This window comes from Cyprinus carpio, chromosome B15 (genome assembly GCF_018340385.1).
Source record: "Cyprinus carpio isolate SPL01 chromosome B15, ASM1834038v1, whole genome shotgun sequence".
Taxonomy (NCBI): domain Eukaryota; kingdom Metazoa; phylum Chordata; class Actinopteri; order Cypriniformes; family Cyprinidae; genus Cyprinus; species Cyprinus carpio.
In genome coordinates, this window is record NC_056611.1 from 18,575,178 (window position 1) to 18,602,708 (window position 27,531).

The window sequence follows — 27,531 nt, forward strand, 5'->3', positions numbered from 1 at the left end:
GACTCTCCCACTGTATGGCTCTGAAGAGCAGAGCCTCATCCCACTGTCCGCCCAGTGTCATCAATGAGATCTGTTTTTACTTTTTTTTTTTCTCTTCAACTATGGCCCTAATTGTCCTTACCCGAAGCTGTATGCAAAGTCCTGCTGGCACCCGCTGCCTGCTTATTAATTACACAATAGCTGGGAGGAGCGGAACCCTGTTTTGTCCAATGACTATTTTTAAAGTGACTTAGCTAAAGCCTACTGTGCTATTAAGCTGTGCTTTTCATTGCATTTTTATTGAGATGTGAGAAATCCCTCTTAAGTGTATTAAATTGATAAATCTCTGTGCATTTGTATTAGACATAGGATTATGGGAGGATTGGGAAGTGATGCTTTTAGAGCCCATGAGCTTGTTACTCTCTTGCCATCACACCCGGAACTGTGAGATCTCTTGGCTCAGATGCTGCGATCATGCAGAGATCAGTGGAGGTGAATAGGAGAGATGTCAACTTGTGGTAGGGCGAAAACAAAGTACATTTAAAGGGGTAGTTCACCCCAAAATTCAAACTGCCGCCTATTCATCTTATAAATTAGATGATTTATAGTTTCTAATATTAAAGGAATAGTTTGCCCGTAAATGAAAAATTAACTGGAACTTTGCTCCCCCTCAGGCCATTTAACATGTAGATGGGTTTATTTCTTCATTAGAACAGATTTGGAGAAATTTAGTATTGCATACTTATACCACTTTATACTTATTTCCCCGTCTCAGGTTCATAAAGCCTTGTTAAGTCTTGATTGTAAAAAGTCTGCTGGACCTGATCAAATAGAGCCTTACTTTTTAAAAATAAAAAAAAAAAAAAAAAATATCTTATTGCTTATTTTTTTGATTTAAGCTTAAATAGTGGTATGATACCAAGTTCTTGGAAGTCAGCAATTATTCGGCCATTACTGAAGGGTGGAGATTCCACTGTACTGGATAATTATCGGCCTATTTCAAGATTGTCTGTTACAGCTAAAGCATTTGAATCTATGGTAAATGAACAGTTAAAGTGCTATTTGTCAGTTAATAATATTTTATGTCAAACTCACGGACGGGTTTTAGACACGGACATAATACTATAACTGCTGCAATGTCAGTCACTAATGATATAATAATTGCATTGGATGATAAAAAATCATGTGCTGCACTTTTTATTGATTTATCGAAAGCATTTGATTCTGTGAATCATTATCTGTTTTTGCAAAGGCTTAAATTTGTAGGTTTTAGTGTTGAAGTGGTTCTCAGATTATTTGACTAGAAGGACTCAATGTGTGTCCATAGATAATTATGTTTCTGCTCCTTTAATAGTGAAGACAGGTGTTCCTCAGGGATCAATTTTGGGGCCAATTTTATTCTCTATCTATATAAATGAACTTGGTAAAGGAGTTGAGCCAGCAAATGTACACTTTTATGCAGATGATACTATCATCTACACTATGGCTCCATATTTAAAAGTGGCAATGGACTCTCTACAGAATGCTTTTAATTCATTTCAGACTTCTCTTGGTTTTTATTTTTGTTTTTATTTTATTTTTCTAATTTGATGTTTCTCCTTTGTTGCTCAAAATGTTTAGTAGAAAGTACTCTTCTATCAGTATTGGACATTGGTGATATAATTTATATGCATGTTTGTAAGAGTTTTTTGTAGTTTATCATGCTGCTTTACGATTTGTTACTGGTACAAGTGTCCGCACACATCACTGTAATTTATATGAAATTACAAAATGGACTTCATTGCACTTAAGGAGAATAAAACATATGTTAATTTTTATTTTAAAAGCTTTAGTGGGTAAATTACCACAGTATATATCTAGTTTGTTGACAATGCACAAATATTTATAATACCAGATCAACAGATAAACTCTTACTTCAGATGCTGATTTTTTATACAGAGATAGGTCGTTCAGCTTTTTCTAGTTATGCTACGTATTTATGGAATGAGCTTCAAGGTACATTACATATGGAATCTGTACCATCTCTTGCTATGTTTACAAATATTTTAAAATCTGTTTATATAGAACAGTGTACATGTTTTAATAACTGACTAGGATTTGTATTGTTTTTAGAAAATTGTTTTATGTGTTTTCATTTTGTGGTGATGTGTATTTCTTTGTAACTTTGACTTTTGCTGCCTATCTTGACCGGGACTCCCTGGTAGAAGAGATTGGGAATTTTGTTTGTGACTTTGTGGTTAATGTTGTGTGTTGAATTTAATGATTTTTTTGGTCGTTGGTGGTATTTTTTTAATGGGTGCCGTCAGAATCCACAGTAATCCACACGACTCCAATCCATCACTTAACATGTTGTAAAGTGAAAAGCTGCATGTTTGTAACTTTAAACCATGTGTGTTAATCAATAATAATGCTTCCTCCAGTGAAAAAGTCCATCTCTTGTTGTCATCTCACATCAAAATCCATAGACATATTTGTTTAGATCTATTTTGGACTGTTTTCACTTGTAAACAGTGCTTGATCTGTGCATGTTTCACTCCTGATTCAGACAGGATGACTTTTTCGCCTGAGAAAGCAGTGTGAAAAGAGGACTCATATTTTAGCTGGAAATTTAAAACGTTAAAATGTCTTAAAGATTTGTTTAATACAAACATGCAACTTTTAGCTTCACAAGACATGGACTGAAGTTGTGTTGTGGATTATTGTGATGTTTTTATCAGTTTGGACTCTTATTCTGACGGCACCCATTTACTGCAGCTCATTTATTGGTGAGCAGGTGATGTAATGCTAAATTTCTCCAAATGTGTTCTAATAAAGAAGCAAACTAATCATCTTGGATGGCCTGAGGATGAGTAAATGTTTAGCAAATTTTCATTTTGGGAGAATTATTCTTTAAGTGGCTAAAATTAATTGTTTAGCTCTTTTGACGTTTATTGTGTGTGTGTGTGTGTGTGTGTGTGTGTGTGTGTGTACACTACTCTCCCAGAATGCTGATAAAGTGTAATATTTCATCTCTCATGCTACTGGCTCAATTGCCTGTTTTTTTGGCCCACACACAAGATATAAAGATTCATTTGTCTCTTTCCTCTGCTGTTTCATTTGATGCATGGGTCTTGCTTTAAAACCAGTGTTTGCTTTTGGGTTCTTATGCGGACATTAAAAAAGATTAGATGAAATAAAACCTCTTTATGGTCATGAATCATCTGAGATGTCTAATTCTTTATTTGGAAGCTCAGGGAGTAAAAAGCAATGTTAAAAGTTTATCACTCCACCTCACACACATTCTCTTTTTTTTCCTCTGACATGTGCGTTATTTTACCATATCTATCTTTTGCTTCATGTTTCAGTGTAATTTGAGGTAAGCGTTATGATCCGCTGATAGGTCTGACAGACACAATCCTCACTCTTACAGTCATGTTAAAGATAAATGCATTTCCTTCCTGTGATGGATCCTCCACACTTCAAGTTATTTGGAAAGTTCATGCCAGGTGCATCTTTGGATCTCAGATCATCCCTGTGTGCTTTTTCATGCTGACTGGATGACCACATAATTCAAGCTCTCTGAGGATGGGAATCTCAGGGCTTTGAAGTTTTTCCTGTTTTTCAAGGGCACTTGTCTCAGATCGGTTTTCCATGAGCATACGTCTCCTTATCTTTCCGATTAATTGCACAGGCGTGTAACATCATCCTTTTCATGATTGTGCAAATTTAGGAGTAATGTGCCTATTACCTTTCTTAAGTTAAAAAATAAATCTTTTTTTTTAATAGTATGCTAGTAACCTCTTTAATTGAACTTTTTCCAAGTACTTTATTTTTAAACTATCCAGTTTTTATTTATTTATTTTTTTTAAATCCACCTTTTTTAACATACTAGTGTATTTGTGTAATTATTTATTTTAATTTAGTTAATTAATTTTAATCTGGATAATTTTTTTCCTACAATTGAATAGCACTTTGGGTCAACTTCTGTTGTTTTTAAATGTTTAATAATGGTTAAATGTTTAATTGCTTGACATGAACAATGTAGGAAAAAGGTACAAAGTCTGTTTTTCCAGTGTCTGTTCCTCTTTTCTTTTTTTTCTTTTTTTAGTAATTAAATGCTGTAAACACCAGTACAAGAGCACCAGTGCCCCTGCAACAGGCTCCTCATTTCAATGTGTTTCCAATATGCATGCAAATCTGTGGAGAGCCCAGTGAAAGGGGAGGAAATGTATTTCTGGCAGTGCTGCAGACATGAAGCTGCGGTTGAACTTTTTACCCTAATTACTTTCCCGCTAATGCCCACGGCATGCTGGAATCAAAGGGCCCCCTCAGGCCCCAAGAAGCCTGTGATGTGGCCAGCGTTTGTTGTGTGTTGAAGCTCAGCTTGAGAAAGACAGGGGCAGAAAGAGAGAGGGCGCAAAATTGTGACAGATTTTTTTTTTCTGCTCGAAAATGTCTTAGTTACCACCCACCTCACTTGTTGCCTACAAAAATAGAGTAATTGTTTTCATCTGTGTTTTTACATTGCCGTACTTAGAAATAGCTGTTATAAATCAATATGAGGCTGGCTCGAGGGACTTATCACGGTCCAGAGATCAGAGTTGCGATTTGTCTGTTTCTTCATTTTCCTCAAACACCTTTTGAAAAGGAATATCTCGCACTTCAAGCATCTGTTTTCCATGTTTCTCTAACGATAACAAAAAGCCTAAGAGGATAATAAAAATGCTTCATATCTTGCCTTATCTAAGAAGAAACAATACACTGGGTGTGTTTATCTCAGTTTTAGGCAATTCAACTTTTGAACAGACTTTAACATTGTCCACTTTTAACAGATTTATTTTTATTTTTATTTATGGCGCGTTTATTGCATTTAGTCAAGCTCATGTTTTGTGGTGTGTTTCTCAGAAGGTCGGCTGGTATTTTGGGGTAAGGCAGTATTTGTTTATTTGTTTTTTGTGTTTGTAGTTGTTTTTTTGTGTTTGTTAGTGTTTGTAAAGTAGCTAAAGCCAAAATGCAATGGCGTCGCCTTGTAAATGGATTTACTCGCTAGCACTGTTCTTAGTTTCCAGACTTCCTATTTTATATTTCTTTCCCCTCGTCAGTTTCCGTTCAGGTTAGTGAAATGATTAAAACCTCACAATGTAAAAAGCACCAAAATGGTTATCTTACAGGGTTCAGAGTCATGCTGAAATACAGACATCAAAACGTTTACAAGATTATAAAAGTGATGAGTTGGCCAGCTCGTCACGTAGTGGCGTAATGTGCATAATTACCATTGTAAACATGTGATGCTAAAATTAAGCCAAACCTTAACTGTAAAAATTGTTAATGTTCCACTCATAAGTGACTTTTCCCATTTGGTTACCACGAGGGAGGCTAAGAGCAGAAAAAGGCCTTTTTTATTGTCTTACCATGTTGAGGGGAGATGGATTTTGCAGGTGTGTGTCTTGGAAGTTTTGTGAGATTGTACCCAGCTATTAGACGCGCCGTTGAGATTGTGGATATTCGCATTTGAAGCATTGTGAAGTTATGTTAGGCCGAATAAAGAAGGTTTAATTTATCTGACATGAACTTGTGAGTTCAGGTCACCACCACTTCCAGTATGTAAAATAACTTAGACATATTTTTAAAGAAAATATAGACTTCTTACTAGATTTTATTTTTTAGTGCTTACGCTTTTTTTTTTTTTTTAATGGTCATTGACAAGTAAGAGTTTGTTATTTGAAAGAGAGAGCCTGATTTCTCAGGCAAACAGGGAAAAAAGGAAAAAAAGTGCTCTTTATCCTTAAAATTATGGTAACACAATAAATTTTATGGCCTTATGTTAATCAGATTTAGTATATGTATTAACTTGGCCTTTGCTAAAGAAATGGCCGGGATGAACATGACATATATAAAGTCGGATGACTGAAGCCATAGGACAGGTCATAATATCTGTGCTCGATATCACCTAAAAGTGTGCTACACTGAAACACTGATATGATTTTATAACGATAATTGAAATTTACTGACGCTTTCAAATCGAAGTCTCGATTCTCAGTGAGAGGAAATTGTATTATGTTGAGCGTGCACTGCGTCCATTAGTAGCGGGCCATTAGTTACAATGCAAAAAGGCAAACAATTGAAGTGGCCAATTTGATGATTCTTTTTTCAAGGCTATCATTGTACCATTAATCAATCTTGGAGCATATCATTTGTGTCACATTGGCTCTAAAACGCTTTAAATTGGATTCATCTGACCCAGATTATATTGAAATCAATGAATAGTGGCTCTAAGACAAGTTTAGGAAGTTAAATGCCCCTATTAATCTCGGTGTCTGAATCCAGAGGGGTTTTTAGCTATGATGATAATCTCTTTGTAGATAGCCGTGTCTCTCTCACTGAGACTGCAAGCATCCGCAGCTGTGAAAGGACAGCAGAAGAGAATAAAAATGCAGACTAATAGCTTTTGCAGATTTCTACGGTCATCCGTTTGACAGACTTAAACTACGTTCACACAGCAGGCAAGGCAAAAATTAATGATATATTAATAAATTAAATTTTTTATTTGTATTATTATATTATATTAGCATTTATCTGAAACAAAAAGCTTTTGTAACATTATACACTACACCATTCAAATGCTTGGAGTCAGTATAACTTTTTTTACAGTCAACGATTTGTCCGTCACGGACTGTGTGATTTCACCTCTTCATGTGGATTTATTTTTTTTTCTGTGACTAAGCGACTAATAAAATTTTGGTCGTCTAACAGTTAGTCGACTATTAGGGCGCAGCCTTTGTAATATGTATGTATTACTATAAATTAGTAATTTATAGCACCTCTAATAGTTGACTAACTGTTAATTAGTAGTTAACTGTTAATAGTTCGACTAACCGGACCAATCATTAACGGCTGGTCTATGTGGTAATATAGTACATTGGGCAGGACATATGCTCAACTAACATTCATTGACCTCAAATATGGTTTATCATCTGAAATATGTAGTAGCAACTTTACATAGCAGCTCAATCTAATGTTAGCCTAGAAAAAAGTGCACTTGGGCTTCTTCATGACACATGGAGGCGCAGGTGTGTTAATTTGGTCTTAAAATACTTCGTCATTTTTGGTCATACAAATAAGAGTCATGCATCTTTCGTATCTGTAAAGACTCTACATTTATTGGTGTGCACTCAGAATAACAATGAAACGTTGTGCTTTTGTAAATTAATAAAAGCAAACAGGATGCACTTTCTGCCGCCCCGGACTCTGTGAACTTGAGCATGTCACTTTGAAACTCTGTATTCTTGCCTTATTGCTGACATGAAAACTATATCTATAGAAAGTTAATTTTTTTAATTAACCAATTCATATAGAAAATAAATATTCTCCAAATATGTAAACCGTATGAAACATGCATATAGGCACATACTGCGGAGATGACGAGTCAGTGTCACCGACTTCATCTCTTAAACCGAAAACAGAAAACACTAGCGTATCAATAAATTATTAATACGTTAATGCAGTATACTTCCTGTTTTTCCCTAACACATTTATAATTATTATATTTGCCAGTGCGCTGTGGCAAGCCTTTTTTATGTACACTTGAGCCCTTATTAGGCTATGTAGGCAATTAAAGGCTCATCATGTTTTATTAATAAAAGTGCAACTAATAGTCGACTATTGCTTAAAATAACGACTACTAGTCGACCAGAAAAATCTTTAGTCGAGGGCAGCCCTACTATAAATATAATTTATTTTAGTTGATGGATACTACACTACATGATATTATTCCTTAAAATAAAACTATATTTCAAAACTATATGAAACCAACATGAAAGAGTGCATTTCTGAGCACTACAAACTGAAATGTTTTTTTTTTTCTTTATTGAGGACACTCTTATTTGTTATTGACACAAATACGACCGATTTCAAACACTGCTTGGAAAGAATTCATGTCTGTCTGACTTGGTTTTATTTATTTTCACTAGACTGTCCAGTCGCTGCCCTGTGATTGTGTGTTTGTATTTGTGATGTGGCTCTGAGATGGAGTTGTTACTGGCGGCTGGCCGATGTAGAGATGCAGCTCTGGGCACACGTTCATGTCTGCGGTGGCTTCTACTGCTTGCTGGATTGTGTCGTTGACACGCATACTGTTATCCAGCCCTGGATAAGCCGGCAAACTCAAACTCCAACAGTGGGCTGAGACAGACCACGGGTCAGTTTTGCCTCTCTGTTGGCCAATCCGGACCTCCAAATGGCCATAGCACGATTTAAGACTTGTGGGAAGATTCCATCAATCACTGATGGATCTGAGACACTGAGCCTCAGCTGCAGGCTCGACCTTCCAGACATTGAGAATGGGATGTGTATCACACACAAAGCGAGCCTCCTGCTCCAGATATTATCATGCTATCTTTAAAACATTATGCGCAATATGTCCACCCTGACCTCAAGCCACAGCGCTGTGGAGAAGTGGCTCAAATGGCAGCTGTTTGGGAACACGCTCAAAGTACAGGCTGGATTCGCAATCGTCACGGCTTCACTCAGAGATCACTCACTGTCTGTGAAAGTAACGACAAATTAAAAACCTCCCTGGCTCTTCATCACTCAGAATCAGAACTCGAAAGTATAGGATGTTGAGAGACACCACAGCTTTTTTCATTTATGGTTTAAGTACTTCCATGTTCCACAATTTGTGGTTCGATGTCTTGGCTGCTTTGTAAAAACTGATATGTGCATGTTTGGAAAAAGAGTTATTTCCTCGACATGGTGTCCACGCTGTTTTATCCACTGTTTGCATGCTTGTAAATTATAAATGAGGAGTAAAATGACATTTTCCAACATTAAAAAAGGGGAAACAAAGAAAAAGGTGAATTTGAGAGCTTTTAAAATTAAATGTTTAAAAAAGTAGGTATAAAACGCTGTGCTATCTTGTGAACATGAACGCATTTTATTTATTTTTTTTTTTTTATTCAATTCAGTGCCATTTTTCTGCTTGAATATTTATTATTATTGATTACTCTTAATGATTGGCTAGTTGTTTTATCTCCCTCTCTCCCTCTTCCTCTCTCTCTCTTTTTTTTTTTTTTTTTTTTATAATAATAATAATAATAATAATAATAATAATAATTATTTTTTTTTTTGTTTTGTTTTTTGTTTTGTTTCGTTTTTTTTTCGTTGTTATTGGTGATGATGTAATTGATCCTTGGACGTTATTTTTTTCTTTTTTTCCTTTTGGAAAAGTTGTATCTATACATTCATCTCCTCTAAAGCACCGTTACTATATCCATACATATGCAGACGGATGTTTTTGGCCATTGTGTATTATAGCCAGCGCATTGTAGGATCCAGGATTGGAACTATCTAGCATTTTTGACATCAGAACATCACTCAGTAGACCGGAGTCAGACCCTTGTTTTCACAGGAGCTGTGTTACATTAGTAGCAGAGCACAGCACTATGCACTGTACGTTTTATTGACAAACCGTATGTTAATGCTAATCTGTGATGCATGATATAATCACTTCTTGTGAAGCGGCAGACAGTCGGTCGAATTAAGAGTCAGACGCAGCAAATCATTAGTGGTTGCTTCTAAAGCCAATTGTTTTGTCAATGAAGCACAAGCTATTGATCATTTTCATTTACATGGAGTGCTCGATCAGCTCCGCGTCAGTGTCAATAATCTGGGCTCTTTGGTTCCAGTTTCGTCTATAGTTAGACTCCTGACATCCTTAAGTTTATTACTGACGTTTGAGCAACTTATGTACACTTAGCCACGGCTCCAACAGAATACCTGACATGTTAGATTGGTATTCTGATCCAGACCCACTGGGTTGGGCAGTGCTGATGCCATGCTTATTACCACAAGACTAATATCCTGAGGAAAGCAAAGTGCCCAGCACAGCGTCTTACCAGAAACATTCTGTTAAGATGGTTAATATGGCAGGCCAGGCTGTGCCAGCTGAGTGCGGAACACCTAATGAGGATTAATATCTGCCTTTATCACGAGCAGCAGCCACTGCTTTCACTTAACTCCCATCTCCTTGATGAAGGTAGAGAGGAAATAACTACAGAATGGCCAGTGTGAGAAAGTTTTCTGGTGGGTCTTGATCTTGTAAATGTGTTTTGGGAACTTAAACATTAGGTTTTGTGTTATTGCAAATTACAATAAAAATGTAATAGTCTTTTGTTTTATTTTGCTTTACTTTGCTTTTTGTGTAGTTTTAGTTTTTTGTCTTATTTTATTTTGCTTTTTTATTTGTTTTTGCTTTGTTTTGTTTTCTATGCTTTTTGTAATGTTTTTTTGTTTGTTTTTCTTTTCAACAACAAAACTTTTTAAAAATGTTTTGAAAGAAGTCTCTTTTGCTCACCAAGGCTGTATTTGCACAATACTCACCAAGACTGTATTTACTTAAAATTTACAAAAAAACAGTAATCATGTGAAATATTATTGATTCAAAATAACTGTTTTCTGTTTTAATATATTTTAATTGTAGTTTATTCCAAAGCTGAATTTTTACCAGTAATGCAGTCCTCAGTGTCACTTTACCCCTTTAGAAATGATTCTACTATCACTTTTGATCAATTAAATGCATCCTTGCTGAATAAAAATATTCATTCAAACTCATTTTCAATAAAAGTATTATTTAAGGCTATTAATCTCTGCTTTCTCTGGGTTTTGCAGGACAAGTCCCCCTTATTGTTGTGTGGATCTTTATTCCTTGAGGACAGGAGAGATGGTCAAGTCCATACAGTTTAAAACACCCATCTATGATCTACACTGCAACAAAAGGTGCATTTGCACAAATTTCTTTTCCTTCATTTTACCTTGTAATCATTTTAAATGCAGCATTAATTTAAGTACAATTTTTTTTCTGACTCAATCTCTATCCCTTGATGACCATAGGATCCTCGTTGTTAGTCTTCAGGAAAAGATCGCTGCCTTTGACAGCTGCACCTTTATGAAAAAGTTCTTTGTCACAAGTAAGTGCTTCACGTTATAGATGTGTCTGCTGAACTTGACCCTTCTTGACCTTCTCTAGTCTCCGACGCAACTTTTCTTTGCGTCTTTGATCTGCAGCTTCGCAAAACAGGAAACCTAGTCTTGATTAATCCTCTATGCACACTGACTTCATTAAACCCGCAAAACCCCACATAACCCTCATACGTGCTGTCACACCAATGGAGCCGTTTTTCCTTGTGTCACTCCTCATGGCTATACGATATCAAAGCTCATCCACAACTTCACAGGCCTGCTTGTTTACACAAATGGCTTTTGTTTTATAATGTGTCAGAACTGGACATGACCAGAAATGTCTGTGTTAAGCTGCCATCGTGCAGCATAAACAACAACAAACAAATGCATATTGTCACTCAGCCCAGCTCTAGCACATAAAGAGCAATTTCCTCTCCTCCAGCCTAGACCACAGGCGAAATCCAAATGGCTTTTTGCACCCTTGAAGGAGATGCTGCTCATAAGGTCCCAACTCTCATGTGCGTGGCTGGTCTTCGTATATGGTTTCAGAAGAATAAACTGTCCATGTCACCATGTGAAACCAGGCCTCTGCTGCCCACTTAAGCAATCTTCTGTTGTAAATTGCTATTAGTGTTGTTTTAATGGCTCTCATTATCTATCCAACTTCCCCGTCAACGTCTGCGCCACAGGAAACGGGCATGGTCAATAACCCTTTACATCATTAATCGCTTCTCTAAAGCTTCCTTAACATAGGAAGAACAAGACTAGATGTATTTCTTAAAGTGACAGACTGAAGTCCATAATTATTATAGTTAACTAAACTATTAAAAAAAAAAATCCTTAATGTAGTTTCTGCGACTTATATTTCTAAGCAAAGAGCATACATTTGGATTTGTGCTGAATGAGAAAGGTACGTGAGCCTAAGTTTATTTGTATAGAGCACATTTCTCACACTGGTAGTTTTAGTTTCGCTTTAAATAAAATTGTTTTGATTTGGCTATTATAACAAATTTAGTTTATAATGAATGCCACTATGACTTATGTTGGTTTTATACTTAAAGTTTTAATTCCTACTCTTTTCTGAATACTGTTAAGATATAAAGATTTGTTGTGGAGTGAGGAGAACTAAAATACACGTTCATAGTGTTTATAATGGTTGTAAACATTTCATTTTATTTTACATTTCATTGGATTAGATTACATTTCAGTATTTTTACATTTATTTCTTAATATAATGATAACTTGAATGTATTTTAGAATTTTTGTCTAGTGTAGATCTGAAGTGTCATTTATAACTTTTTGTTTATTGTATACTTTGTGTAATTTATTCAGAGATCGCCATGAAAATAGCCTTGATGCTGGCACAGCGTTAAGATGTGAATAAATAAATAAATAATTTAATGATAAAATATAATTATAGATGTGTTTTTTTTTTCTATCAACAATACAGTTTTTTATTTTTATTTTCAGGAAAATACAGTAAGTGAAATAATATAAATGTTAACTGAAATAAAAACAGGAGAAAGAAAAAATAAAAAAAATAAAAATCAGGTAGTTGCCAAGGAAATATTTCTGATTTTCAATAAGTTTAACATTGTGTACTAAAAAATAAACTATCTATAATAGTATCTCTGTGATACTAAAATAACACTGCCAAAGATATCGAACAGTACAAAATATGGAGTTCTTTATAGACTATATGCCCCACTGGCCTGTATGTTGTTTCTCATTACTTTTATGTTGTTATTTTTTTTGGGTGGAAGTGTTGAATAAGGTCTTCTCTTTCTGGCTGTGAGATCACAAAACAATGGTGAAAATCCCCCAAGCCCGGCTCACAGGATGTGTTAAACATACGTTATCTCACTGCATTGGCTCCCTTCACTTTGGAAAGGCACAAACGGCTTTTACATTACTGCGCTTGTGGCTTACCTCAAGTCCCATTCACCCGAGTTTCAGATCCAGTCTCTACACCCTAAATTACTGTCTGCGTATATTTTATATTCACTCCATGCTATAAATTACTGTCAGCACACTTCACACTGTGATATGCACTTGCATAACCTTTCCATGTGCAAAGGCAGAGAAAGATGATTGGTGTTTGCTTATTTATTAGGTTTAAGACCTTATCTGATTTGCTTTTGCTTGCGTGCTTGTCCTGTTTATATGTGTCCCACATGTGATGTACAGCTACATTATCATGGCATGTGGGATCAGTACAGATTCTATGGCTGTATTGCTCTCATGGGTCAATCTGTCTGGCAGTTAATAAGCTGAGGAGCCATCTTACTGTCACAAAATGCCATAACCCTTATTTAACCTCTGGTATTACTCTAACCCAAAGCTCTAGTAAAACACAGTCTTGGGTGAGATGCTGCTATGATGGATAATTTATGTGCTCTTTGTGCTGTTATTTAGTTCATTTCTTGTTATATTTGTGTGTTTTCCTTTGTGTTGCAGGCTGCTACCCCTGTCCTGGGCCCAACCTCAACCCTATAGCTCTGGGAAGCCGATGGTTGGCCTATGCTGAGAACAAGGTAGTACAAACACCCAGTATTTTAAACAAATCTAGATGCACCCAAAATACCTTTTTTATTTTTTATTTCGTTTAGTAACACATTTTGTTGTGCCCCATCCAGATGTTTTTAAGCTCAAGAACATGCCCTTTGTAAACGCTCAACAACACCTAATAGTCCGCCTAATAGTTCAGGCCTTCCCTAAAATGGATTTGTTGCTGATAGTTTGTTGCTTTGCTTAACCTTAAATCAAACTGCAGCTGTCTCATGAATGTTTTTATTTCTTACGAATTGCACATATGTTTATAAAGACAATGTGTGTCATATCAATATGAGCTAACAATATAATGTGACATATTATTATTAAGTAGACCCTTGATTCACCATCATTTATGTAATGGGTGCGGTTTGTTTGCCTTGGAGAGGCCACTTGCTGCTTAATAATGGACAGATGGGACAGTGTGTCTGGGCAAAGGTAATGAGTTTCTGGCCAATGGCAGCTGAAGTGTTGTATAGGTCTGGGACATGGACCCTAGAGGGAGTGCATCGTAGAATGGGGCTGAAGAACTGTTTGTTGTCCTAATGGCATCCTCCTCCTCCTCTTACTCACCGTGCCCGCCTGCAGACGTCGTGGCGCGGGCTGTGACAGGCCTCTGTGGGTTAATGAGTGCTGGGGAGCTGAAAGGTTCTGGATGATAATGTGACTCTGTTCTGTCTCTGTTTGTGTGTGTGTGTAGCTGATCCGGTGTCATCAGTCACGTGGTGGGGCCTGTGGAGATAATGCCCAGTCCTACACTGCCACTGTCATCAGTGCTGCTAAAGTGAGTATGCACTTCTTACCGCTGCTGTGACAAGTCACAGTCTTCAGCACGTCGTAGTTTCTTGAAGAATTATTTGCCCACCTAAGCCATAAATTAATGTAAGATAGATAGAATAAGCAAACTTTTATAGTAATGCATTTCACCCCCCCCCCAAAAAAAAAGTTTGGTAGGTATTAATTATAAAAAAATTATATATAGATACTTAGACACTAAAAGTACTTTCTAGTCATCTAACATTAATGGGTTATTTAGGGTAAAAAGTAAAACCTGTCTAGTTTAGAGAAAAGCATTATTTATTTGTCTAATCCATCCATTCTAAGTACATATATTTTGAGTGGCTTTAGTGTCCAAATACGATTTGAGGCCACACTGACACACGTTTGACCAACACTTGTGGCATGATTTATGCACAGATTATTTCAGTTGTGTCTTGCTGACTTCTTGTTTATGAGCATTATTAATTTTGTTTTATATGATTAAAACCAGCCATTCTTTTGTAAAATCTGACATCTATAACTGTTAGTGCACAGCATTTAAAAATCATTCAATATGGTGATGAAATCATTACTGTTTATTACACTGGCCAAACTTTTTAATGTTTTTTTTTTTTAAACTGTTGCGCTTTAAGGACATTCAGTATGATCACACTTTTATTTCTAAGACATGATTGGCCTAGTAATCCTTAGCTGTGTCACATTAATTCATGATAAACCTGTTTCCAAGGCAAGAAATCAGCTTAAACCTTATGAGTTTTATCTGGCTCTTGCAATTGTGTTTTATTCTTTACACTTACTTGTGTATTTTCAGTCATGCTTTCTTTCCTGTTTGCACTGCTCTAAATGAAGCTCATAATGTGTGCTGGTCTACTCACTTTATTCACCATATAGCATCCCAGAGCACTATTGGCGTAATCCTCAGTGATTCAGAGACCCACTAGAGTTCATTTAGTGGTGCCAGAACCTTGGTGCTTAACCTTTCATATGGTTTCAGTCTCCTCTCCTTGTTGCTTAATTGATTTATTAAGCCCACATCTGTATTCCCTGGCCGCCGGCCTGATCACCGCCTAACGAGCGCTAACGGCTTACGTGAGAGAAGTACCATTAGCCTTAATGGCGGTATACATCAAAAGGAGCACAGCAAAGGTTAGCAGAGAGGAAAACAAGGTTAAAAAAGCCTTGATACGCAGACAGGCCGTCTGCAGACGGGGCTGTGATTTATAACCATCTCCTCCACTCTGACACACGGTCCCTGTGCTGAGTGGCTCTGAGTGCGGCCGTCTGGGGGCCAGGGGGCCATCTCCCATCAATCCTGTAACACAATCACAAAAAAAGGAGGGGCAAGGGCGCCTTTTGCAAAATTGAATTCTTGCAAGGCACATATTGTGTAAATGAGTGCGATGTGACCAAAAGAGAGATGTCATTGTGCCAGCCGCAAGTCTGCATGAGCGGGGTGCCCCAGGGCTCTGTTTTCAGACCTCTGCCGTTGTGAACTGTGTTTGGGGTAAGTGGATAGCACAGCTTAAGTAGGGTCTCCTCTAGTTCTCACTTAATGGAGTGAGCATTGCTATATGTGTGTGTCTGTCTGCCAAGGCCCCGGAGAGCTTAATCAGGCATTCAGGCCAAGCGGCAGCGTCAATACCTCGTGGCGCCTGTGTTTGTTGGGCCCTTTGGAGGATGCTCTGACAAGCCCACTAACTGACTGTGTGTAAATTGCTTTGCCCCATCAATTATTAAGAGAAGCGTTTGCCTCCTAATTGATCAACACTAATGTGTTTTCTAATCACTGCAGTTAGAGTTTTTAGTGCTAATCCAAACAGTCCCCATTGATCAGGGTTGGCGAGGGGAGGGGGCCGCCGGCTGGTGGCAGACACAGGCACTGACTGCCGTGCCAGAAATCGGACATCTCTTCTCAGCTCTCTGCTCAGAGTAAACATCGACACTCACTCACACAAACACTAACCGTTAGCCTACATGCCTAACTCACACACCTGTCTGTTGACATTGCCTCAAACAACACTGGATGCAAACATGTTTTTTAGGTCATTGCTCAACAAAATATCTGGATGTGCGAACATTGTTTGCAGTATTGATTTGAGTGTTGCAATAGCACTTATGTTTAGCTGGCACAAATGTTGCTGAATTAACAGGTTTTTCTTTCAACACTTTGCATGAATTACTGAATATTAAAAAATAGGTTTCATTTTACTTTAAAATATCTAATTATTCCACTATTTTTCAACTTAATTTTTACAAAAACTAAAACAAAATTGGATAATTAAACTTAGTATGCTGTTCAAGGGGTTGTGTTCTCAGTACCTTGTAATGAAATGTTTGTTTCTGTGTTTCGGTATAAAAAAAAGAAAAAACAATCACTATGCACAGAACCACTACAGCTTTTTGATTTTTTGAAATATTTCTAAAGTTGTGTCTCTGTCTTCCTGTCAGACGTTGAACCGGCCTGACAATGGTGGGCAAGGTCGTGACCCAGCTCACCGGTACACTGCCATCAGGGGCAACTGATGAAGAGAGCACTGCCCATAGTGGCACCCGCCGCAGCCCTCACCAGCCTGGTGTGGTCACCATCATAGACACACACACTGTGGGAGAAGGACAGGTATGAAATTCTCACTCATACATAATAATCTGTACTTTTTTTTTCCAGGGATGGAGGCTTGTGAATGATGGGATTTCTAGCATGCAACAGTATCACAACAGTGTGTCTGTTTATGTTACTTTCTTCATCCATCTGACCTTGATTCAAAGGAACCCAGATTCATTCCCCTTTTCTCTGAGATAAATAATCCATTAATCCCATTCATAACTCATTCAGTATTAGTGCTTCTTGTGGCCCAAGGGGTTTGTCATCACCTTGTCATAAGAGCACATGCTTCACCGTTCGTTCACAGACTCCGTGCCAAGCCGCAGTCTCCTGATCTCATGATTTAGCCACTTCCTGTGGCTGTTTCCCCCTTGGCTGGCACAACCATAGTCTTTTAGCATGAGATCACAGGCAGGTCATTGCAGAAGCATTGCGGAAAAGGTCTCTTTTTTTTTTTTTTTTCCACCAAGGCCTGAGTGTGTTAAAAGAGGACATGTAGGTGTGTGACACATGAGCACTTTAATAGAGCACTAATTTTAAAGGCTAACTTTAATATTTGCAGTTCCTCTGTTCAAGGATTTTTACTTGGAGAAAGGTTAAGTTGGAACAGGTTTCACTATCCTGTTGATTCTGACCCATGTAAATAGACCCTCCCATTTAGTGGGCTGTTAAAAATGTGATAGTTAAACCCTCGATTCCCCAGAGAGTCTACCGCGACCCGATTGAAATGTTACTCTTATTTAGAGGTGTGATTTATTGTGCTTATTTATAAATCTATACCACTCTGATTTGCCAGAGTCAACACTTTCTAAGAGAGGTTTCCTGTATTTATATCACCATCTGCTCAAAAGCCAACCTCACAAGAAGATGCGCTCCTCCCAAAGCAGACTACTTTTCAATGTTCACACAAAGCATCTTTATGGAATTTACTGTCAGTGCCATTCTCCCGTGACTTCAGCAGTGGTCTTGGCATTTTTTCCCCATCTCCCCCACTCCCAGTCTCAGGGGAAACGCCCCACCCCCTCATCATCTTCATCCACCTCTTGCAGCTCTGTATTTCCTGCAAGAAGTTTATTTGCTCTTTGGAGCTATCCGCACACCAATACTTTTCCAAAGCAATAGTATATTCCTGTACAGAACAACATTGTCTGTTTTTGCCCCTAATAAAAGCGATCTGGTTTGTGTCACAGGAGCATTTTTTGCAGTCTGAAATAAATGTCTGGGTTTTAGAGCAAGGCTGTTTTCTGTTTGGACTGGATCCTATTAAAAGCTGCCTTGCTCCTTAATGCAACACTCCGCTGCATTTATCACTCTTCTCTCCGGCTGTCTCATGTCTGGGCTTAGTTATAATCTCTTTCATGACCAGAGAATAGTCCCTTATGAGCAACACACTCTCCTTTTTCTTTCTTTCTATTTTGCTTTTTCGAGTTTGATAGACTATTTGAAAGATATCCGAATTTATATTGAATTTTAATATTTACACCCATTTTGGAGAAACGTTTGATATTTAAAATTCAAAAAAAGTTTACTACTTTTTGTTCAGTTTGGATTTTTAATTCCATATTTGATTTATTAAATAAATAAGAATGAACATTCTTGTTATTTTATTTATTTTATTTTTTTTACCCTTTGTACTTTTTGTCGTTATTTTTATATTTATTTATTTATTTATTTTTGTTTTGTTTTTTGTATATTTTATATTTGGTTTATTGAATAAATAAAGAAAAAATTAACATTGTTTATTCTTTCATTCCTTTTCTTTCTTTCTTTCTTTCTTTCTTTCTTTCTTTCTTTCTTTCTTTCTTTCTTTCTTTCTTTCTTTCTTTCTTTCTTTCTTTCTTTCTCTCTTAATCCCTTTCTTTTCTTTTTTTTTCCTCTAGTAATGTACATGAGTGGATGAATTACGGATTCACATTACAGTTCTTTTAACTGGGAGCTATTAATCTCTTTTGGGTATCAAAACGCGAAGAGATACTATAGAGTTTCTTCCTGCTGTGTTTGTTTTAACTCCTTCAACATGGCACTTTTTCTTCCTGTCTGATACAGAACTGTTGCACTGTGGGCTTTGGCAGAATATGCACATTGATCACAGTGGTCATGTGGGTTAGTCTTTATTTCTTTGAAGCGTGTTCATAACGTATTTGTGAACATCTTTTAAAAAATGTCTATTTGAATTCCATAATGAAACTATTTTGCCGAACATGCATCATTTAAAGCTAAAATCTTCCAGCGTGGATTAAAGTAGACACAAGGATAATTGTTAAGCACCCGCAAGAGGACAACATGTTTAAGGCTGAATGACATGATGGGGAATGGATGATGATCATAAAACACACACACACACACACACACACACACACACGGAAACCTTTTCAGCTCCATACAATGGAACACAACTTGGAACAAACTTTGTTTTAAACAAAATGCCAAAACACATCTTTGTAAAACTGATTAAATCTTATGTAACTGTGAAGATCAGATTGCACAGGCCACTGTAGAGCTAATGACCAGCTATATGTCTAAAACACTGAGACGTGAGGTAAACAAGAAGTCAGTTTTTATTTATGTAGCCTCGTCAACTTACTGTAGCTTTATTGTGTGTTTTTTGGGTGTATATGTTTCAGGTTCTTGTTAGTGAGGATTCTGATGGAGAAGGAGTGATTGCACATTTTCCAGCACACGATAAGCCTATATCCTGCATGGCGTTTAATCCGAGTGGTAAGTGAACACCTCATTTTGATGCCTCACTGAGTCCTACCAAAGCACAAAACTCTAGGCACTTGGTTGGCAGGCGTTTACATGGTCTTAAAGGGGACGCGTTGTGGCTATCCCTTGATTCTTTTGAATTAAGTGTGATATACAATGCAGATTTATTCTGTCCACAATGCAAAGTTCTCTTCATAGTTCACCCAGATCATTAATATAAACTGTATTGACCTGCTCTGATAACCAACACTGTACTGCACTGGTATGTGGAGGTTAGCCAGTCATAAAAGAGTGCATTTTCATATAGAAGTCTTAAAGGTACAGTAGCAACCTATGTAAGTGGATAGTCTTTCCAAACTTGTATATTTCTTGATTTTGTGGAACACAACTGGAAGTATTAAATGGAGATGTTGATTTCTTTTCCATATGGTCTTTTAAAGTTAAATTTAAAATTTAACAGAATATTTATTTTTCTTTGAGAAAGGGTGAAAAATGGTCACTTAAAACTAAAGGTTGACACTTTTTACTGCAGGAAAAGTTGTTTAATATTAAAAGTGGACTTCAGAATGATACAAAAGTGTAAAATAAGGCCCATTTGAGAAGGAGATGGCGGTGTCTGTCATGTCACCTTTTTACATGTAACCTCATCTTGTTCTGTAAACGTTACTGTCTGTTTGGCTCTTAAGATCTGTTGTTCTGAAAAGTAGCCATTGTGTGTCTTCTGATGAATATACCCCCAGGCACATAGGTCACTGTCATTTCTCCCTCTTTTTCCTCTCTATCCATCCTTCTCTTTCTTCCCTCTTGTCTCTCCTTAACATGTAGTGGAATATTTAGTGATCATTGATCTTGTTCATGTCTGTCTCTCTTGAAGTGTATTGAGGTCAACAAAGCACTCAGTCTCTTTCAGACGAAATACCCCAAGCGCTGAACAGGTACAGTTTCATACCTTAAAGATGAGAAGAGCCGTGCTATTCAGAAGGCGCAGGACGGGCTCATAATTCTTAGTGCATTTAGACAGCCACGTCACAACCTGCTTTAGTCATTATAAGAGCTGTTATTCATTACCTGTTGGATTTTGCACCTTGATTTTTATTTATAGTCAGGATCTATTTCATTTTATGATTCTTTCCTGCTTGAGCACCATGACTTTGTCTCTAGGCCATGGCTCCAACTGTTTCTTGGATTTTATGGAAAAATACAGTAAAACCGTGGTAGCACTGTCCTCAACTCGCCCTTGAACTAGCGTCTTGGCTCATTTTGATGTTTGCAGTTATCTGATCACGGTTCAATTTTACATATAGTCATGTTTGTTTCTCCGGATATCCAGTCCAGTCACAATGGCTCATTGTAAGGTGTGTGTCACAGATTCAGAGTCCTTCTAATAAGAAGGTGCTGAAAGCTAATGATAGCCATTGCCCTTAGTGAAATCATTCACATATCTGTCCTTACTAAGAAATACTATGGGAGACTCCATTGAGGATGAGTCATTGTGTACATTAGTACTCAGCTCCAGGTGCAGATTATTTTTGCATCGGGTTACTAAAAGATTGTAAGGAAATGGTGCATATCTTGGTACATCAAAACATTCCTGATGGATGTTCTGTATCAACCGCACAGTACTGAACTGATGCCAAGCCATGCCACAAAACTCGTGCCTGTGAGCTGTGACTAAGCTTGGGTGCAGTAATATTATAAAGAGGATTTATGCAAAGAGCAGTTTAGAACAAGTAAATATACCTTATTCATTTATGATTGATTAATTAATTAAAATATTTTATTTGTTATTATAAAATAAAACTTTGTGGACTTTGACATCGATCTACTTCTATTTAAAATAGATTTATTCTAATTATTGTCATTGTATCATTTGTTTCAAATTATTTGTTTCTATTTTAAGAGAATCTTTAGATTCTTTTGTTTGTTCAGTATACTTAAAAGTCAGAAAATTGTCTAATATATATATATATATATATATATATATATATATATATATATATATATAAAATATATAAAATAATTATTTATTCTGAGTAATTTCTCAAGTTATTGTCTATTAAGACTAACCGCCCTGTTTGCTTTTAGTAATTGTATTTTTTTTCTGTACTAATTTACGTAAGCGTACGTACGTTCGTAAGCCCCATATTCTTACCTTCTAATTTTTCAGCATTATCGAACCATTGCATTCTTTTGATTCGAGTATAAGATGAGGGAATAAAATGCAGTGAATTACACCCTTCTAATTTGATTGTCCTGACCTCATTTTGGACAGAACATGTTTGTCTCTAGGTGGCGCTATTGGTTAACCTTTAGACCTTAGAGTAGCAAGCCACCTTTTCCCCATTAGCATGTGTGCAGCAGGAGGTGGAGGTTAAGTCAGTGTCCCATCACTATGGTCAGCTTCACTGGAACTTTCAGCCCAGTAGTCCTTTCATCTTCATGAGTCAGTGAAAAGTGCTATGGATCACAGGGCAAAGCAAACATACAGTCAGCAATCAAGGCCTGCTCAGGGACATTTACTTGTACAAATATTAGTGCAAATGTGTGTTTTTCTTAGATCAACAAAGAATTGAAGGTCAAAATAAAAACAAGTGTGACTTCATAACCGTCCTATCAATCTGAAATGCTGCAGAGAGAATTATGTGAAGGGCTCGACAATAGTGGTGTAAATGCATGTATGAGAGACCACACCAGTAAAAGTATTATCAGTAAAATTTTGAAGAAAAACAATAATATGTCATAATTTTCCAGCCAAAGTGTGTTTATGATTTGATAGCTAAAAATGCTGGTAACACTTAGCATGCCTAGTAATAACATATTGGCTATTTATTAGTACTTATAAAGCACGTATTATGCTTGACCATATTCTACATCTCTAATCCTAATCCCTAAACTTAACAACTACCTTGCTAACTATTAATAAGCAGCAAATTAATAGTTTATTGAGGCAAAAGTTGTAGTTAAAGGTTTATTAATAGCAAGAGTTGGACTTTAAAATAAAGTGACTATTTATTTGATTGATTGATTTATTTATTTAATGTACTTTTTTTTTTATATGTACACTCTCACTTAAACGTTTTTTTTTTGTTTTTTTTTTAAAGAAGGCTCTTATGCTCATTAAGGCTGCATTTATTTGATCAAAATACATTAAAAAAAACAGTAATACTATGAAATATGACTTCTATTTTAATATATTATAAAATATAATTTATTCCTGTCATGTTGAAGCTGAATTTTCAGCAGCCATTACTCGAGTCTTCAGTGTCACATGATCCTTCAGAAATCATTTATAATATGTTGATTTGTTGCTCAAGAAATATTTCTGGTTAATGTAGAAAACAGGTTTTTTGAAATTTTTTTTTGAAACTTTGAATTTATTTGAAATCTTGTGTAACATTGTAAATGTTTTTACAATCCCTTTTAATCAATTTAATACCTTAACAGGAGTGTTAAATACAAATGAAAAATATTGTTAAATACTGACCTGTGTTTGAGAATCACAGCTTTTTGGTTTCTCATTCTGTAATGTTTTGGTTACTCTTCCACTGAAGGTTTTTGTCCCAGCCTAGGGAGGCCCCAGTCCTGGTCCCCCGAGTGCTGAGTCCCCAGTGTGGCCCTTTGTCAGGCGTCCTCTACCCTCATGTGGAAAGTGCTTTGGGGCGGCTTGTTTTAGATAACAACGGGGTGCTGTAAACTTCAAACAGTTTTAACCATCACCTGTCAACTTTATTCAGAAATAATGGGATGTGTCTGTTATCACCTCATTTGCTCGGGCATAAATCGAAAGGGCTATAATAATTGTTTTGAGTTATGAAATTGTTTGGCACCAGGAAGGCTGGAAGAAATCCCTGTAGTCCTCAATACAGAAAAAAGGCTCTAGATATGCTGCTGACTAACAAGGTTCCCCGAGACTGGTGTTCACATCCATGCTGTAATTTACGTTCCTGACATCATTAACACATGATCAAAACCAGCACTTTGAGATTTGCAAGAAATGCTTCCTCAGCACCGTGAAGGAACGTGAACAGCGGCTTGATTTTTAAGTGAGAAGTTTAGCCTCATCCGCCTAGCCTGACTTGTCCAAAATTAACTATGTTGAAGCCACAGTTGAAAGTGTCACTCTGGCCGCAGGGATGACCGCAGCTCCATCCGGACGGTTTTGACTTCAGAAAGGGAAAAGGCAGACTTGAAAAGAAACAATGTGGCGACTTGACATCGACTGGAACGTGCAAACCTCCACTGAAAAAAAAAAAATCAAAAGCACTCAAGTAAGAAATCCAACTCAACAGTGTGTGTTGGACGAAAATCAGAAAGGCGAGGGTAGAAAATGGCGGCCAGTCGGGTAGCTGGCGCTTGTGCTGTGGTGTTGGAGCTTCTATTCATAGACGCATAATTAAAGGATGCTGCTCCGAACAGCGGCGTGCAGGACTCACTTTAGCCAGAGTATCTGTTTTTCACTCCTTGTCCTCTTCTGCTCTCTCTTCTTCCATTTCAGGATGTTTCTGCAAAGTTTAAATGGCGCTAAACTGGTCGTAATCGATAACAGAGTGAGCGATTGGTTTGAGGGTACGGTCGCGTGCAGTGCGAGGGTGGACAGGTCTCACGGCCCATGAGGCTAACTGTAATTCCGCTCAATCACGGAACTGATAAGCATCAAGGAATCTGCTCTTGTTTAGCTCAGTTCATTCTGGCAAGTGTTTGCTTGCGGGTTCTTAAAGGGGAAGGGTGATCTGAGCCTGTTTGTCTGTTGCGGATGTGGCCTTTCTAGCACCCACTCCCATGAGTCACTTTTACAAACACCCAACTGGAGTGTTTTGGATTTTAGATTCATGTTGTCTAGAAAACTAAATATATATGAAAGCTGAATAAAAAAAGGTTATGATGTAAAAAACAAAAAAAAGACATCTTTAAGAAATATATTTATTTACTTTTTTTTTGGTGACAGCGACATAACGACATAATATGCAGTTCTGTTTTTCCTTGAGTTTGTAATAAGCCATGTCTTCATGCAGAGGTAGCAATTAAGGATGGATCTGAACTCATATGCTTCATTGAAAAAGCTTGTTTGTGGAGTTTAGAAACTATCATTTGGCAAGATTCACATACAAATTTGTCTGTCTGTGTGTGTTTTAATGGGGCTGTGACCGTGTATCACATTCCATTTTGTGCTGTGCCTGAGCACAGTGGGACAGTCAGCAGGGATTAAAGGCCCAGGCTGATATGTCGCCTTTTAATGCACATTGCAAGTGAATAGCGGACATTAGTGGAATTTGCCTGGAGCATGAGCTCTATTTTATAATGGCATTATGAAATCTGATAATGTGCATATAGATTTTTTTCAGTTTCTTTTATTTTTTTATTTTTTTTTTAATCTTGCAAATATTTCTCCCCCATATATAGAAATTCTGCACGATAGCTGTTAAAATCCCCGGCCACTCCTCTTTTTGTTCTAATATTTTACTTTATTTTATTTTATTCAACTAAAATGAAGAGTTGACATTTTTAATATAGGCTTCGAGCAAGAATGACCTTGTAGAACAAACATGTTAACCAACAGATTTGTCCTTAAAGGTGCTGTATGAAAGATTTTGACTCCGCCTGGAATGTTGGTCTTTGTTTTGGTTTGTGAAACCCGCCCACTGCCAGTTTACCCAATTGTATTCTGGCACCCCGGGTTGCCAGTTGGCGGAAAACACAGCGTATTTAATTTCATTCATTGTCAAGTGCGCTGGTTCCTGTTTGTTGTCAATCTGGCATCCTGTATGTTTCAAGTCTGAGGAGGAGGGGCCGGGTGAAAAAACCCCTCTCCAATATTTTGAATTTGGACTGCAATACCTAGTTCAACCACTCTGTGTCAATCCTACATACAGCACCTTTAAATTACTACAAATGACTGTGTACAATTTAATTACTATTATTATTTATTATTTAAATTTAATAAAAAAAAAAAAATTAGTTAAGCTACAGTGTTGAAAATTCCAATTCCAGACATATTATCTGTCCAACAAACAAACTAGAAGTTGTCTCTTGGCTGTTTTTTAATGGTGTTTCCAAAAGATGGTAAAAGCAGTGTCTTGTGAAGTCTATACCTCAGTTTGTAGTTGTAAAACCTTAGACGCTTTGGTTTCAATGGAAACATCCTCCCTGATCCCCCTTCCATTCCTCTTGACCTGAGAAGAGTTACTTCTCTTCTTCACCTCTAGTTTCTAGCTTGTTTTTGTAGGAAGGATTGCCTGTGTGGACCACGTTTTTGCTGACAGCTTTATGCTTTTATGCTTAGAGGCTTTTTAGCAGTTGAATTAGTTTGGTTGGCTTTAGTCTCCAAAAGTTCCACCAGATTCCCAAGGAACATCCGACGTTAGTTTTCCAAACACCTCAGCTGCAATGAATGATCCATTGTCCTGAGAATATCCTAAGGTCATCCCCCAAATTAACGGCATTAACATTGAAGCTCAGTATAAAGAATTGTGAAATCGTATTTGCTGTGGTAAATGTTTCAGAGGATTAATTAGCTAACAGAACCCTTTAAAATAAAGGATAGCGCTGAAATGGAAAGAGATTATAGCGACTGTCTGTTTCCTGAGAAAGGATTACTCTCTTTCCATACTCCTCCTTTCTGCAGTCAGACTCTTATCTAGAGATTGTGGTTTAGCTCATTTATTTGGGGCTTTCAAAAATCACACAAAGGCCTGTTTTAGGCTGACTAAGCTTTTCAAGGAGATTGTGCTTTTCCACTGCTGAGCGTAAAATAGATTTGTACTGCTGTCAAGCATCAACTGCATTTTGTGGCCATAGACAGATCCACAACAAGAACCTACGAGAGCGATTTCATGGCTGCATAAATTGTTAGCCATGGATAACAAGGCAGTGTTCACAATTAACACTTGGCAAAGGCCACATGCAATTTTTTTGTTTTTGCATCGTATATTATGTTGTCATTTGGACTATGGCATATTGGGAGAATGGTAATCTGACTGGTGTAAATAATATGGAGTAAATCTAATCAAACTAAAGAAAATAATTTTGTCTTGGGCGACTTTTATTAACTCAGAGAATAAACTTTGTTTTTCTCTCCAGAACTCAGTGGCCGCACATATATGGAAATCATCATCATCTCTTATAATATAATGTTGGGGAGTAACATGTAACGGGATTACGTAATTTAATTTCAAAGTAAATAACCAATCTATTATTTACGGAGAAAAAAATAGTTGTAATTAAATTACAGTTACTTCTGAAAATGTTAATCATTACAACGGTTAATGATTACATTGATTTTTTTTTCTGTAAAATTAATTGTATTCCAGTTTTTTAAAAGCGTGTTCCAGTGCTGTGCTTTAAAATGTAATTATTATAATCTTAATTCAAGTGATGAAGGATGTTCAAAGTCTGACAATAATCAGTGTTGAGTACGACTGTAGGTTAACCCTGCCTGCATAAAAGGTTTGAAAATGATTAACAGTTAAAAACATTCATTAGAAATTTAGAAAAGTAATCAGAAATAATCAAATGTAATTAGTTACATTTATAAAGTAATTGAAATAGTTACACCACTTGTTACATTTTAAATAAAGTAACTTGTAATCTATAACCTATTACATTTGCAAAGTAACCTTCCCAACAATATATATATACACACACACACACACACACACACACACACACACACACACACACGACTTATCCCGGGAAAGTCTGATGCCTATTATTAGACAGAATTTCCTCCAAAAACAGCTCAGGAAATGTGAGTAAAAAAGTGTGCAGATTCCGTGTGGGCCTAGTGATAACCTCCACATCCATCCTTCCTTAATGGACGTGACCTCGTGGTCACCTTGGTTACGCCGATTCTTTAGAAGGTGAATTTCGTTGAAGTGTTGTATTAAAGTAATGATTGCCTCCTGCCGAGAAAAGGTCTTTATGATCTATTAATATTCAAGCGCTTACAGGTGGTTTAGCTGTAAAGCAAATACATAAACATT

The 27,531-nt window shown here is 36.9% G+C and overlaps 1 protein-coding gene across 1 annotated transcript in view; it reads left to right on the top strand.

Annotated features, from left to right (window-relative positions):
• The window catches only part of bcas3 (BCAS3 microtubule associated cell migration factor), a 218,411-nt gene that overhangs the window by 14,768 nt on the left and 176,112 nt on the right, over positions 1-27,531 (top strand). Inside the window, exons 8-13 of the mRNA XM_042739622.1 lie at positions 10,624-10,731; positions 10,846-10,922; positions 13,372-13,448; positions 14,165-14,255; positions 16,698-16,861; positions 19,471-19,564. Coding sequence (XP_042595556.1) covers positions 10,624-10,731; positions 10,846-10,922; positions 13,372-13,448; positions 14,165-14,255; positions 16,698-16,861; positions 19,471-19,564 — 611 coding nt within the window. The remainder of the gene's footprint in view (positions 1-10,623; positions 10,732-10,845; positions 10,923-13,371; positions 13,449-14,164; positions 14,256-16,697; positions 16,862-19,470; positions 19,565-27,531) is intronic.